At 42.3% G+C, this 13594-nt stretch overlaps 1 protein-coding gene and 1 long non-coding RNA gene across 2 annotated transcripts in view; one reads left to right on the forward strand and one right to left on the reverse strand.

Annotated features, from left to right (window-relative positions):
* The window catches only part of LOC118971626 (uncharacterized), a 55613-nt gene extending 54511 nt beyond the window's left edge, over nt 1-1102 (reverse strand). The window contains exon 1 of the long non-coding RNA XR_005060140.2: nt 663-1102. This is a non-coding gene — a long non-coding RNA (uncharacterized lncRNA). The remainder of the gene's footprint in view (nt 1-662) is intronic.
* A 4133-nt stretch (nt 1103-5235) lies between these two features.
* On the forward strand, nt 5236-7823 carry LOC118971625 (EP300-interacting inhibitor of differentiation 2-like). Its single transcript, XM_073225648.1, has one exon. It carries the CDS (start codon nt 5318-5320, stop codon nt 5882-5884), a length of 567 nt encoding a protein of 188 aa, XP_073081749.1. The 5' UTR covers nt 5236-5317; the 3' UTR covers nt 5885-7823.
* The last annotated feature ends 5771 nt before the right edge of the window (nt 7824-13594 follow it).

Raw genomic sequence — 13594 nt, forward strand, 5'->3', positions numbered from 1 at the left:
TTTCAATCTTGAAATATCTGCTCTGTTCACTGCAGCATTGCTTACAACAGCCAGGACATAGAAACAATCTAAGGGCCCACTGATGGATGAATGGACAAAGAAAATGTATATATATACACAATGGGATATTATTCAGTTACAAAAAAATGGAAATTCTGCCATTTGTAACAACATGGATGTACCCTAAGTGAAATAAGTCAAATACTGTATGATATCACTTACATTTGGTCTCTAAAACAAAATAAAACAAAACAGAAAATTCATACATACATAGAACAGATTGGTGAATACCAGACAAGGCGGGGGTGAGGGGTAGGGGTGGGCACAATGGGTGAAGGTCAAAAGTTACAAACTTCCAGTTACCAGACGCACAAGTCCTGGGATGTAATATATAGCATGGTGAATATAGTTAACAATGTTGTATTTGTATATTTACATGTTGAGAGAGTAGATACTAAAAGTTCTCATTCCAAGATGGAAAGAATCCTAACTATATATAGTGATGGATGCTAACTAAACTTACTGCTCTAATCAGTGCACAATGTAAAATACATGTATCAAATCATTACGTTGTACACCTAAAACTAATACAATTATATGTCAATATATCTCAATTATAAAACTATAATTTTAGAATTATCTAGCAGCATTTAAAAACTTACAATTACAAGCGCGCCATCCGGGAGGTGGGCGCCGGCAAGGCCGAGGGCGCCCCGGAGCGGTGCCAGGCGGCGGAGAGGGCGGGTGCTCCGGGCGCGGGGAGCCGTCAGAGGCCGCTCGCTGCAGGGACGCCCCGATGGCTGTGCTCTCGCCGCCGGGCGCAGGCCTTCAGGAAACCTCGGCAGCTGCGGCGCAGGGGGCGAGGCGGGCCGCCGCCTCCTGAGGAAGGAGGCGCGGGCGTCTGGACGAGGCCAGGAGGGAGGCCTTCCCTCGCGCGTCCCCCGGGCGCGCGCCCGCGCCCGCCTCACTCGTCCCGGTGGCCCCAGCCACCTGCTCCCGCTGCGTCCCCGCCCAGAGGTTCCCCGAGCTCGCCCCGGAGGCTGGCCCGGGCGACGGAGCCTCGGCGGCCAGCGCGACCTCGGGGTAACGAAGGCAGTAGGGTGCGTGCGCGCGCGTGAGCGAACGGGCCGGCGGGGCTGCCGCGCAGGCGCTGTGAGAGAATGACCCCGGGGTCAGCGCGACGCGCTGCTTGACGCGAGAGGCCGAGAAAGCCCGGCGTATGGACGGCGAGGGCGCGGCAGCTCCGCAGCGACCAGCGGGACGCCCGGCGGGAGCTCCAGCTGCTGCTGCTCGCCTCTTCGATCTTACCGGGTGAAGACAGACCGGAATTACTGACTGACCTGTAGATGGTCACACACCTGTTTGATACCAAGCTTGCAATCCTTTCACCTTTTTGTTAGGCAGGAAAATAGATATGAGCCGGGTGGAAGAAGAACAAGGTCAGTAAAGTCCAATAGAAGGGACTCAGTTAACCAGTTAAAACTAGAAATCCAGAAAAGACTCAGAATTAATCAGTTAATCAGTTCCAGTTCAAAAGGTGAAGAGCAACTTGAGGTTGAATGTTTGAATATCCCCCAGATAAAAGTATCTGAGCACAGCTCATGTCTTCATTGTGTCAATGAGATTATTCTAAGATTTACTCTAGCCAGCTGAAGGCCCACCTATAAAAAGCATAATAAAGACAGGGAGATCCCACCTTAAAGCCACAATTTCATTTTGAAAAAAAGGAAGTTTAAGAAAGATTCTTAACAAACCACAAATAACTCTGCCCACCTTGGAGGAAGGGCAGACAGTCTTGATTGATAAGCTAATTTTGCAGAATTACCTAGAGGGCTGACAGATAAGAAACTTAACATCTCATCAAAGATCCTTGAGATCACTTAACAAGCCCACACCCTAGCCCTTTGTCACATTCCTGAAAAAATCCTTAAAAGGAGGAACCCCCAACCTCTCAGGGCGCTCCTCTCTCTGAGGTCGCCGGCACTTAAGAGTAGAGTGTGTCACTAACTTTTTCCAACCGTTCAGGGCGCTTCTCTCTTTGAGGTCGCGCGACTCAGTGCGTAACTTTAAACACCAGTGTGGAGCCCCTGATACCAGTTTACTTAATTGTTTATAGCCTGCAGCATGACTGAAATTGTTATCAAATGATCCTGAAATACTAGCAGCAAGTCAGGGACGAGATGGGGCAGCCGCTACAGCAACAGTCCTGGGACCAAAAGCAAACCCAGAATCTATAGCAAATGTCTGTTTTTATCTCCCCATATGAGCACTTCTGTTTAATGCACCATAATTTGGTTTAGAGCTATTCCTATTCCCAGATAATAGGAGTACCTTTCAGCTTCTGCTGTCAGGTGATTTTTGGCCTTAGAAGGCAAGATTATTTATATCTATCTCTATAGAATTATAGCAAGGAACTAAAATTACTAGTTCTCTCTGGTGATATAATGAGTTATAAGAAATACATATTTGGTCATTCAAATGACCAAATATGTATTTCCTAGGTGTATTTGGTCTTCATCCACAGTTCCTGAAAATACTGCAGTCTTAAAGGTAAAAGGGGTGCTTTGTCATGTTAATGAGACTTTTGGACCCCCACCCAAGGGCAGGGGCTGGAGGCTGGATCAGCCAATGGCCAATAGTCAATCAGGACTATGCAGTGAAGCCCTTACAAAACACATGAGATGAGCTCTCAGCTCTCAGATCACTCTTCTTCTCTCGCTGTAGCTTATGTTCTCTGCTAGGATGGATCCTGCTTCTTGGGAGAGTTACTATGCTTGGGGAACCAGAACACTTCCACATGCCACCCAGCCAGGCCCCAAGCTCCAGGAGGCTAGAAGCTCCTTTATGTGGGACCTTTCCCTGTGTCTCTCTTCATCTGGCTGTTCACATGTGTCCTTTATGGTGTCATTTATTTAACTGGTAAACATGTTTTCCTAAGTTCTGTGAGCAGCCCTAGCAAATTAATCAAACCTAAGGGGGAGGTTGTGGGAACCTCCAGTCTGTAGCCGGTAGGTTAGAAGCACAGTGAACTGCCTGGGGCTTGCAGCCAGCATCTGGAGTGGGGGGTGGAGAGCAGTCTTGTAGGACGTGGCCCTTAACCTGGTAATCTGGTGCTGTGTCTGGGAAGAGAGCATCACAATCAAACTGAGTTCTCCGATACCCTGCTAGTGTTTGAGAATTGTTTGGTGTACGTATGTGTGGGAAGTCCCCCTCCAACATATTTCCACACACTGGAATAGGGTCCAGTACCCAAATGAAGTTATACTACAATTACTGCTGTGTATAATATTGTTACTGTTATACATATGTGTAGGGAAAAAATACACCATGACATTTGGTGTCAGAGATGTTGCACCCCTCTAATAATGTATCCTGTTACCTAAGGCTCGGAATTCTTTTATTTAATATTTATGATTTTACAGATGGCCTAAAGATGGTTAACAATGGACCTGTGTCTCCAACCTAGTCTGGGAGCTGCTTTGCAGGAGCCACACACATCGCTATTGCAGGGATACTGGTCAGAAGCTGTGTTTGAAGCAACAAGTACACTGGATGCTGTGTTGCTTGGACCAGGAAAATTAGAATGCAGGATCATGATCTGTGGATGAGACTTTAATGCCTCAGAATAGCCACTGCTGACGTGGTAGAACAATGAGCCACTTGAGTCATTTGCTGTGATGCCCATGAATCATGGCATTACGAATTTTCTAATGTGATACATTTCCATTAATTAGAACAAAGAGAAAGTAATCAGCCAATATTTCAGATGCATGTTGTAATATCATGGAACACATAAAAAGAATGGTAATAAATATGTAATTACCAAGCAAATCAGCTATTTATAACAATGACAAACATGGGTGAATCTCAGAAAAGTAATATGCAAAAGAAACCAGACACAAGAGTATATATATAAAAAAAACACTAAAGTATTGTAACCTCACAGATGAAGCCCCTCAGACTTCTCATTGATAAAGAGAAGCCCGAGTTCCTTAATCATTACCCAGAGTGTAGAAATGAGACTGGGTGGTCAGAGATGAAGAAAATGGAAGTTTGCAAACCAGACACAGGCCTCTGAGTACCCCCTGAAGGCCACTGATAAGCTCTTGACTTGTGTATCTTTGAGATACTTTGCAGGACTTAGGCCGCCACCAAAGGGGCCACCTCCTGACAACGCGCACTAAACCCCAGATTGGGTTGATCCAGAAGATGGATAACCAAGATGCCTGAAAGATGCTTCTGTCATTTGACTTACGACCAACCAGAAGAGTGTGCACGAGCGGATCACACACCCTGCAAGCCTTTCTCATAATTTTGCCCTTAAAACCCCCTGCTTGTAAGCCAACAAAGTTTGGGACCTTGAGCATTAGCTACCCATTCTCCTTGCTTGGCACGTGCAATAAACAACCACTTTCTTTCACTACAACCCAATGTCCGTGTTTGGCATTGCTGTGGGTCAGGTGAGTGGACCCAGGTCAGGCAAGCAGAGCCAGGTTTGTTGGTTTGGCAACCGTGTTAGGAATTCACCCCTAGGTGGTAAAGCAAAATGAAAAAGAAGTGATTATCATAAATATCAGGACAGTAGTTACCTCTGGGTGGAAAGGACAGGTGATAAGAACAAGGGAAGGGTTCTGGGATACTGGAAACATTCACTTTTCAGTGGTGGTTACATGTATGTGCACTTTGTGGTAGATCATTCAGCTGTATATTTATACTTTTGTATACTTTTCTACATATATGTTCTATTGCACAAATAAAATTTAGAAAAAATATATCCAACAGTAGCCAACAGAATTTCAAAGATAAGAAGGGAACAGTATAAAGTTTTAGAAGTTAAGAGGGTTGGTGTGGGTGAACAGACAAATGAGTAAGTGGAAAAGAATAACGAACACTCCCCCTCAAAAAAAAACACATGAATCTAGGATACCTTGGTATATAATAGAGGTGGTATTTTAATCACCGGAGAACAAGGAGCTTAGAAGCATCTTAGAATGAAATGGGAAAGCCAACAGGAAGCACTTTTGTAAGACTCTCCTTATGAACATGAATCTGGTCGAAATATAAAATAGGACTCCCCTTCCAACGTTTCTTTAGACCCGGTTCGGCTTCATATGTCTTGGCGCTCCCGGCCGCTAGGTGGCACCTGGAGGAGTGCTGGCGCCTGTGTGACGCATGCGCAGTGGCCCTACGTTTAGCCGTTCGCTCTACGTTCGCGCACACACGTGTTCGCACACCGCCTTCGCCGTCACGTGCGCTTTCGTAATCGCGCTGCATTCGTCTTTCTCTGGGAGCGACCGAGCTGATCCCGCGGCCCGAGATGTCCCAGCTGCCGGCGAACTGCAGTATCCAGCACCCCGACGTGGAGGACGGGGACCGCGACGCCCCGCAGGCGGAGGTAGGCGGCGGGCCGCGGGAGCCGTTCCGGGCGCGGCCTGAGGAGCCCGGGGAAGGTCCGATGGCGGCGGCCAGGGAAGTTCTAGTGGCGGCGGCCAGGGCAGCTGGGGTGCCAGAGGTCGCCCGACTGTTGGAGCTAGCGGAGGAAGAGCGTCGGGAGGGCAGGCCCAGGAACGGCCCAGGCCTGGCTGCGTCGCCTCATCGCCTTCGTCGCCCGTTTAGCGTTTTTGAACTCAATTACAGGCATTTTCCCCGCCTCTGTCTGCCGCTCTCCCTGATGCCTCTGGCCAGAATGCAGGTGCTTGAACGCCGCAGGAGATCTGTGGAAGCCCGCAGAGCCAGGGGAGCGGCGTTTGATGCCGAGCATCTGTGGAATCCCCAGAGGATGGCTTTTGGTATTTTAACACATACCATAGCTCTGACTGCATCTGAAGTGATCGATCCTCGGGTAGAAGAACTTGGCTGTGATAAGTTTATCAACAGAGAATAGTTTGGTGATGAAACTGCTTGCAGAAGAACCTCTGTACTCAAGACAGCCTTATGCCAATCCTGGAACTCGATTTAAAAACGGCAGTTGTATGCGCGTAAGGCAGTGCACAGTTGAGAAAACAAAGAAGGAAGCATCTCTTGAAAAACATCAGAAAAGAAAAAACAAGCCGAAACTGTTAGGACTCCTCTATTCTTTGGACTGATGGAGATTCTTCTCCTTTCTTTGGAAGTGTCTTTCAAAATTGCTTCACTAGAAAGTGAAGAATGGTTCTATGAAATTGAGACTTTCTAAAGAAATGTTGCCAGTAATAAAACTCATGATGAGGAAAGTATCAAGTAGCGATAGTAGGAATAAGGACACAGCTGCGTTATCAGACTTGAAGACAGGTGCGAACTTGAAATTGCCAGAAAATGTGCTCTCTTCGTGTCAGATTCAACAGAAATTTTTGGTGTAAAGATAGATTTTGTTTTCTGAGGCATTTCCAATGACAAACAGTAAATGCTGTATAACAAATCGTCTGTTTGAGAATATCTGAAATTGCTGATTCTTTTTTCTCTTATTCAATTTCTAATTTAAACTTTTATGGTAAATCTATTCACAAGCCCCCCCAAATATAAAATATGCAGTGAAAAGTCTTCCATCCCTGTCCCTCCACCCAGGACTACTGCAGCCCCCATCTGTGACCACTGCCTCCCCTGTCCTTCCGTTTTCCTCAGGTGCACACAAGCAAATACAAACCTGGGTTTATTTTCTTCACAAAAGTTGACATATTATACTTATTATCAGTACATTAACTTTCCTGAGTAAGAACATGGCTTGAAGATCCTTCCAAACCCCACTATATTTCCTCGTTCTATTTAAGAGCAGCATTTTATATTCTGTGATTATGTTGATGGGCATTTAGGTTCTCCCTTTTTTTACATTATTATGTCAGAATGACCTCATTTATTTTAGAAAGTAATTCTTGGCAAAATCTAATTTTCAATTCAACAAATTACTGTTTAATTTTGAATCCCTTCACCTGTTTTCTATTGGCAAAAAGCAATGTGTATGATAGAAAATACTTTGTGCATATCACATGGCATGTGCACAAATATGGTGTTGCTTCAATTCTAAATGCACTTTTCCTACTTTGGCATCTCTGCAATTGGGGTACACCTTGGATTTGATGGTGTAATGAGCATCTTTTTCCTCCAGTTTTCATGTTTTAAAAATGGTGCATATTATAATTAGCAATGTATCAAAGTCTGTTTTGTACATCATCTGTAGTGTGAATTAACTGAGAACTTTAGGCCAGAGGCATTCCTTTTTTTTTTTTTGAAAGCCTGAGTCACTTACTGAAGCCTTACACTTTGAATAATTCATAATATTGTTAAAACACTCTATCCAATCTAAAATTTACATTTTTAAAATAATTTTATACTAAATGTTGACCCATTCAAATTCTGTCATCATTATTATGTTCTTATTCCTCTAGATTTCTGACAGACTAATCAAGCAGAGTTTAAAACTTGAGATGAATCTTGATTTTTCTTGTCCACCAAAGCAAGCAGTATAATTCTGTAAGGTATTTACTATCTACTTTTCCCTCTGATCAATCAATAAGAAATTGTTAAGTAGCATTTTTAAACATTCAGTCTGTGTTCTGAAGCTCTAGACGTAATTAAGGTCAAAATAAATTATTTATAAACAATAGTTTTAATTTATTTGGACTTTTGAAACATTTCAGCAATTTGTGTTTGCTTTTCATGAAGCATTCCATTACACAAATAAACAATAGTTTATTCCATTGCCTTGATAAATAGAAGCAAATCTTCCATGCAGTTTTTGTGAGGTCAAAATGATAAGAATGTAGGATAATGTTCTGTTATTACTGCAAAGAAACATGATTACATAGGACCTCCAAAGTCTGAGACTAATATTACTCTCTCTGTTTCCTATGGCCTAATCTCCTGAAGCTGGCAATTCAATAACCAAAATAATTGTTATCAGCCAAACTTGGAAACTCTGGCTTTGCTCCTAGTGATTTAATCTGTATTATACACCTTTCAGTGCAGTCCACAATCATTCTTTTCAATGGCATATTTTGTCCATAAGTTGTCTTTTAACATCAGATATTCACATATCCTTCCAGATGGACAGAGAGTAAAGGTTAAGAAATTTTGATTTTTGGCCTTAAATCCAAGTATAAATAAAAAAGAATTAAAATTAAGTCATAGACAAGTATGTGCCAGAGGCACTCCTTTTATAGATATTGCTGAGTCTTCTTCCATATAAATACCACTTTTCATTCCCACAAGCAACTAGTAAACATGGACAGTCTAGCCACACAGTGAACCATCAAATACGTGGATTTTGCCAATCTATATAGCTGGAAAACTGTGTATTGATTTTGCTTTTCTCTTATTATGAGTGAAGTTGAGTATCTTCTCAAGAGTTACACAGTTGACCTTTGAAAGATGTGGGGGTTAGGGGCACTGATCCCCAGCACAGTGGAAAATCTAAATATAACTTCTGACTTCCCAGAAACTTAACTAATAGCCTACTATTGACCAGAAATCTTATCCATAACATAGTCAATTGACACATACTTTGGATGTTTTATGTGTTATATATTGTCATCTTATAATAAAGTAAGCTAATGAAAATATTTCAAATTGTCACAAATTAAAAAAAAATTCCCAGTTTTATTTGTTAAAAAAAATCTGTGTAAGTGGACCCATGAGGTTCAAATGCATGGTCTTCAAGGGTCAACTATATATATTCCCTTCTCCATGAACTATCTGGCCATGTCTTATCCATTTCTGTCCTGAGTCCTTTCTTTACTAACGTTAGTGTCTATGTGATAACGTGCTATGATAATACCTGGAGTGTGAGTAATGGATATTTTTGTCCCATTTTGTTACTTGTCTTTGGTTTCCCTGGAAGGCTTTTGGCATGGAGAGTTTTGCTTTGCTTTCGTTACCTGTTTTATTTTAAACCTGCAAGATTTTGACTCTCAAGAAGGTTTGCTTCATGTATGTGTGCTGTTTCATTGTTCATATTTGAATCTTTGAACCACTTAGAGTACATCCCGATATACTCGGTATGAGTATGAGGTAGGAATCCAAAATTTCTTTTTTGCATGGCTACGGGTTGTCCAGTTGTCTAGTAACTCCTTTACTATTAGTCCATCTTTTCTTCACTTTCTTTAAAGATGCCTCTTCATCATATACTAAGCTGTGTTTTAAATCTGGTAATGCTATAACTACTTATTTTTCAAAGTGTTTCTGAATATATTTGTTCATCTTTTATGTCAACCTCAAAGTCAGCTTACCTCATTTCAATCAAAGATTTTTTATAAGAATCACATTACACTTACTGATTTAGGGATAACTGCTATCCCTAATGTGCAAACCTAGTACTCAAACCTCTAAGCCTCAGTTGTTCTTTTCTTCCCAAATTAAGTCACAAAAATGTTGGCCTAAGCACCCGAGAACTGTAGAAATCTGTTATTACAATTGTTACTGCAGTCAGATGGACCTGGAAAAACTACTCAAACCTCTAAGCCTCAGTTGTTCTTTTCTTCCCAAATTAAGATAAATGATCTGTTTTTCAATTTTTTAATAGACCTCCTTTATGTCCTCTAGAAGGGTGTTAATGTTTGTCCTTGAGTAATTCCTAAACTAGGGCTTTCACAGATCCAGTTATTCCTAGGTATTTTGTTTTTAGATAGTACATGAGGATTATTCCCATTACATTTCCTAAAAGCTTGTGTATTTGAAAATAATTTCTGCATACTTATTGGATAGGCTGTTAACACACTGAATTCTCTTAATGTTTATGGCAGTTTTTCATTTGGTTTTCTTAGTTTGGGGAACCATCATATGCAAACAATGATAGTATTACCTCTTGTACAATTTTGATACCTCTAGCTTATTTCTCTTTTTCCCTTGCTTAGTGCCTTTTGTCTAATGTAAAATAATGTGAGAGGTAGTGAAGCACCTTGTCTTGTTCCTAATTTTGTGGAAATTCTTCACATATCCCTCTATTACGCTGTGTGTGTGTCTTATTAAAAATGACTGTTGAATTTCGTCAAAGGCCTTTTCAAAATCTATGAGGGTGGTCTTGGGGCTATTTTTTATATCCACCACTACCACGAGTTATATTTAGAATTATTGATAGTACATGATGCTTGCATTAGTCAAATGATCCTTATTTACAAATGGTCCTTATTACCCTTTTAATGAGCTGAATCTGTGCTTCCTTTAAGGATGTTTGCATTAGTGTTTGTAAGTGAGATTGCTATGTTGTTTTCTTGCACACTTTTAGACAGTAATGTTATCATTGCATCATATAAGTAATTTGGAAGTTTTCCTTTTCTAAGTTCTGGAATACTTTAAAATCCATTGCAATTATCTTTTTAAGGTTTAGTGGAACTACCCTTTGGAACTGTCTGCCCTGGTGCTGTAGGTGGTGAGGGGTGAGAGCTCTTTCACGACCTTCTGTTTTTTCCCCACAGCAAAGCAGGAGATTGTTAGGTACTTTGAAGACAAACGTGTCCTCACTGAGTCAGAATGTAGTACATTTCTTGACTTCATTGATCACCTGCCTTTCTTTACATTTACTAGTAACAGAAGGGAGTTGTGGAACTTGGAGGGTGTTAGGCAATAAATGTCAGTGTATAACATATATACAACTCTGCAAAATAGTCTTCATGAAGCTTGGCTTTAGCCTTACCATCTCTTTCTCTGCTATGGTGGGTATCTCAGGGTCATATCAGTCTCCTTGGATTCAGGAAATCAGCCCAGAGTTCTGCTTGTCAGGTTATGCAGAGAGGCTGCTTATTCTGAGAGTTCTTTGAGTAACTGGCTGAGACAGAAATTGCAGGTTTCTCCCTAAGGGGAAGTTGAACTTGCATTTCAAGAAAAAGGGTTGTTACCCAAACAGTAACAATCATAATAAGAGATTTCTACAGTTCTCAGCTGCTTAGGCCAACATTCTTGTGACTTAATTTGGGCAGAAAAGAACAACTGAGGCTTAGAGGTTTGAGTAGTTTTTCCAGGTCCATCTGACTGCAGATCATGAGTTCTTCCCTCCAAAGAGCCCCAAGTACAGCACTTCCCTGAGTTCTGAGTCATCCTAGTGAATCACCAAATCTGATGGGGTAGTGGGAGCCCTCAACTTTGTAGCCCACTGGTCAGAAGAGCCAGTGGCCTGGGGTCCTGGAGCTTGTGGCTGGCGTCTGGAATAAGGGCAGCCTTATGGAGGACTTTGCCCTCAACCTGTGAAAGTCCAGGTCGTTAGTGTCACTGCTGCATTGTAATATTTACTGTGAATTTACATACCAGAAATTTGAGGAGGAGGTTTCCCAGTTGGGGGTGTCGGGAGGGGCAGGCAAGGTCTGAGCTCCTCTCATTAAGCATCGCCCTCTCCCTGAGAAATGCCATGTGTTCTGAGTCCACAGGTTCACCCACAGACCCTCTTCTTGACTGCAGCTGCTCTGGGTTAGCAGTGTCGATTCAGGAAGCTCCGAGTGAGGAAGGCTAATGGCAGCTTCTGAGGCCTCACCTTGACCTTGTGTTCTGGGACCCAGGAGAAAACAGAACTCATGAATTTCAACCTCCAAAGGTTCCTCTGAGGCCTCTATTTCCATAAGATTCTCTGGAAACCCAGGCCCCCTAGGGTCCTCAACTGTTCTGACTGCCCTTCTCCTGCCTATTGCTTACTGAATTCATAATCTCTGCATCAGTTGCCCTAGTTCTGTCTGTTGCATGTAAAAGTCCTTCAGAGAAATTCCAAAATCCTCAGAATCATGGTTACAGGGCCTGAGTTATTATATGAAGAAGGGAGATATGCAGAGGCCTCCATTCTAACAGGGAGAAGGGTCAGGCACCAGAAAATGACCTCATATTCAGAGGTCACTAACTCAAATTTCTGCAGAGTTAAGCAGACTTGAGTGTGGGAACAAGAGGGACTGGTGGGGACTCTGGCAAACCAGGACTCAATTATGGCCAGTTGTGCCCTGTGTAAATACAACCCCAGTGCTGCTGCAGCTTCAGAGAAATTGAGAAAATAGATTTTGTGTGAAAAATCTTTATTTTCAAATTTTGGGATCTAATTCCAAAAAAATTTAGATACCATGAGATTAAAAGAACAAGTCATCTGAAACAGATACTGTTGTTGCTCATCTCAGGGTTACTTCCTCCTACACTTTCTTGATTTATGAACCACACACAGTATTGTATGGTTGTCCATATGCCTGGTCCAGGGAATGAAGCAAGATGGGTTAAACCAGCAGTTCTCTGAGTGTAGTCTGGGAACCCCCGGGACTTTTTCAGGAGTTCACAAAGTCAGTACGATTTTCATAATAAAAATAGGATGGTATTTGCCTCTTCATTCTCATATATTTCATTGTTCATATGCCCTGGACTTTTCCAAAGGTTGCATGACATGTGCGATGGCAGTAGACTGGTGCAGATGCAGACGTGAGGGTCAGTTATCTTCTCAGCCAGATATCAAAGAGATTCACAAAAATGTAAAACAATGCCACTGTCTCACTAAATTGTTCTCTTTTTTGGAGAACATCTTTTCCTTTAAAAAAGGTGTTATTTATATTAACATGTAATGGACTTAATACTTTTTAAATAAATTATTTTTAGAATTTCTCAGTTTTAATTCCTAAAATACAAATAAGAGTACATGTAATCCACATAAACAAAAGCTGGGGTCCCCAAAAACTTTTAGAACTGTGAAGGGGTTCTGAGACCGAACAATTTTAGAGTTGCTGCACTGAATCTGGCGACCCATTCCCATTTGCTAGGGACTGATTTCCCGAGGATGGGCATGTGACCCCACTATGGCCAGTCAGATTTAAGGGCAACTCTGCTAGGCCTTCTGGGAAGGATTTTTCTTCTTGAAAAAGCAGAGTTTATTTTTAAGCCAACCAATAAGCAAGCCTTCAAGTGACTCCAGCCCCAGCCCTGAACAAGCACCACCTGAAACTGAGTGAAACACACACAAGCTGACCCCACAGAGCCCTGCCCAGATTACAGACTTGTGAACAGAATGTTATTTTTAAGTCACCAAGTTTTGGGGTGATTTGTTTCTCAGCTGTAGTAGCTGGAGCAAGCAAAGAAAATACCTGAGAACGAAGCCAACATGAAGTAGGCAGATTCAAAAGATGGAGAGACATGATCAGATGACAACATTTAAGCCCCCTGATCAAGCCCTGCCTGAAACCAATCCTACTCCTGGATTCACTGGTTACATGAGTTGAACATGGCTTCTGTTCTTGCAAGCAGATGTGCCATAAATGACTTAACTTTCACATAGTTCTCATGCTGTGCTCTTCTAAGATTTTTACATACATAACTTATTTCTGCCTTCCAACGACCCTGTGAATTAAGTACTTGTAAGGAAAATGAAAGTTCCCATGGCCAGGATCCTCACCTGACTCTGAACTACTTGATGGAATTGGCCTATTTCTAGGCTAAGGCTTATACACCCTTTGGCAATGAGCCATTATTGTCAGTGTCACTATATTGAGCTCTGCTGGGTGCTCTCCTCTGGAGGCAGAGACAGGCTTGCTGTATGCAGACTGCCCCAGAGGCAGACGTGATTCCAGCGCTCGACCTGCCACTGTGAGAATATAGCTTGATATACTCTTTTACCCTTAGTATTCTGTTCTTATTTGGTCTCAGTGAATCCAGAGGAAACCTGCCTAGGGGC

The sequence above is a fragment of the Manis javanica genome, chromosome 17 (genome assembly GCF_040802235.1).
Source record: "Manis javanica isolate MJ-LG chromosome 17, MJ_LKY, whole genome shotgun sequence".
In the NCBI taxonomy this organism is placed as follows: Eukaryota; Metazoa; Chordata; class Mammalia; order Pholidota; family Manidae; genus Manis; species Manis javanica.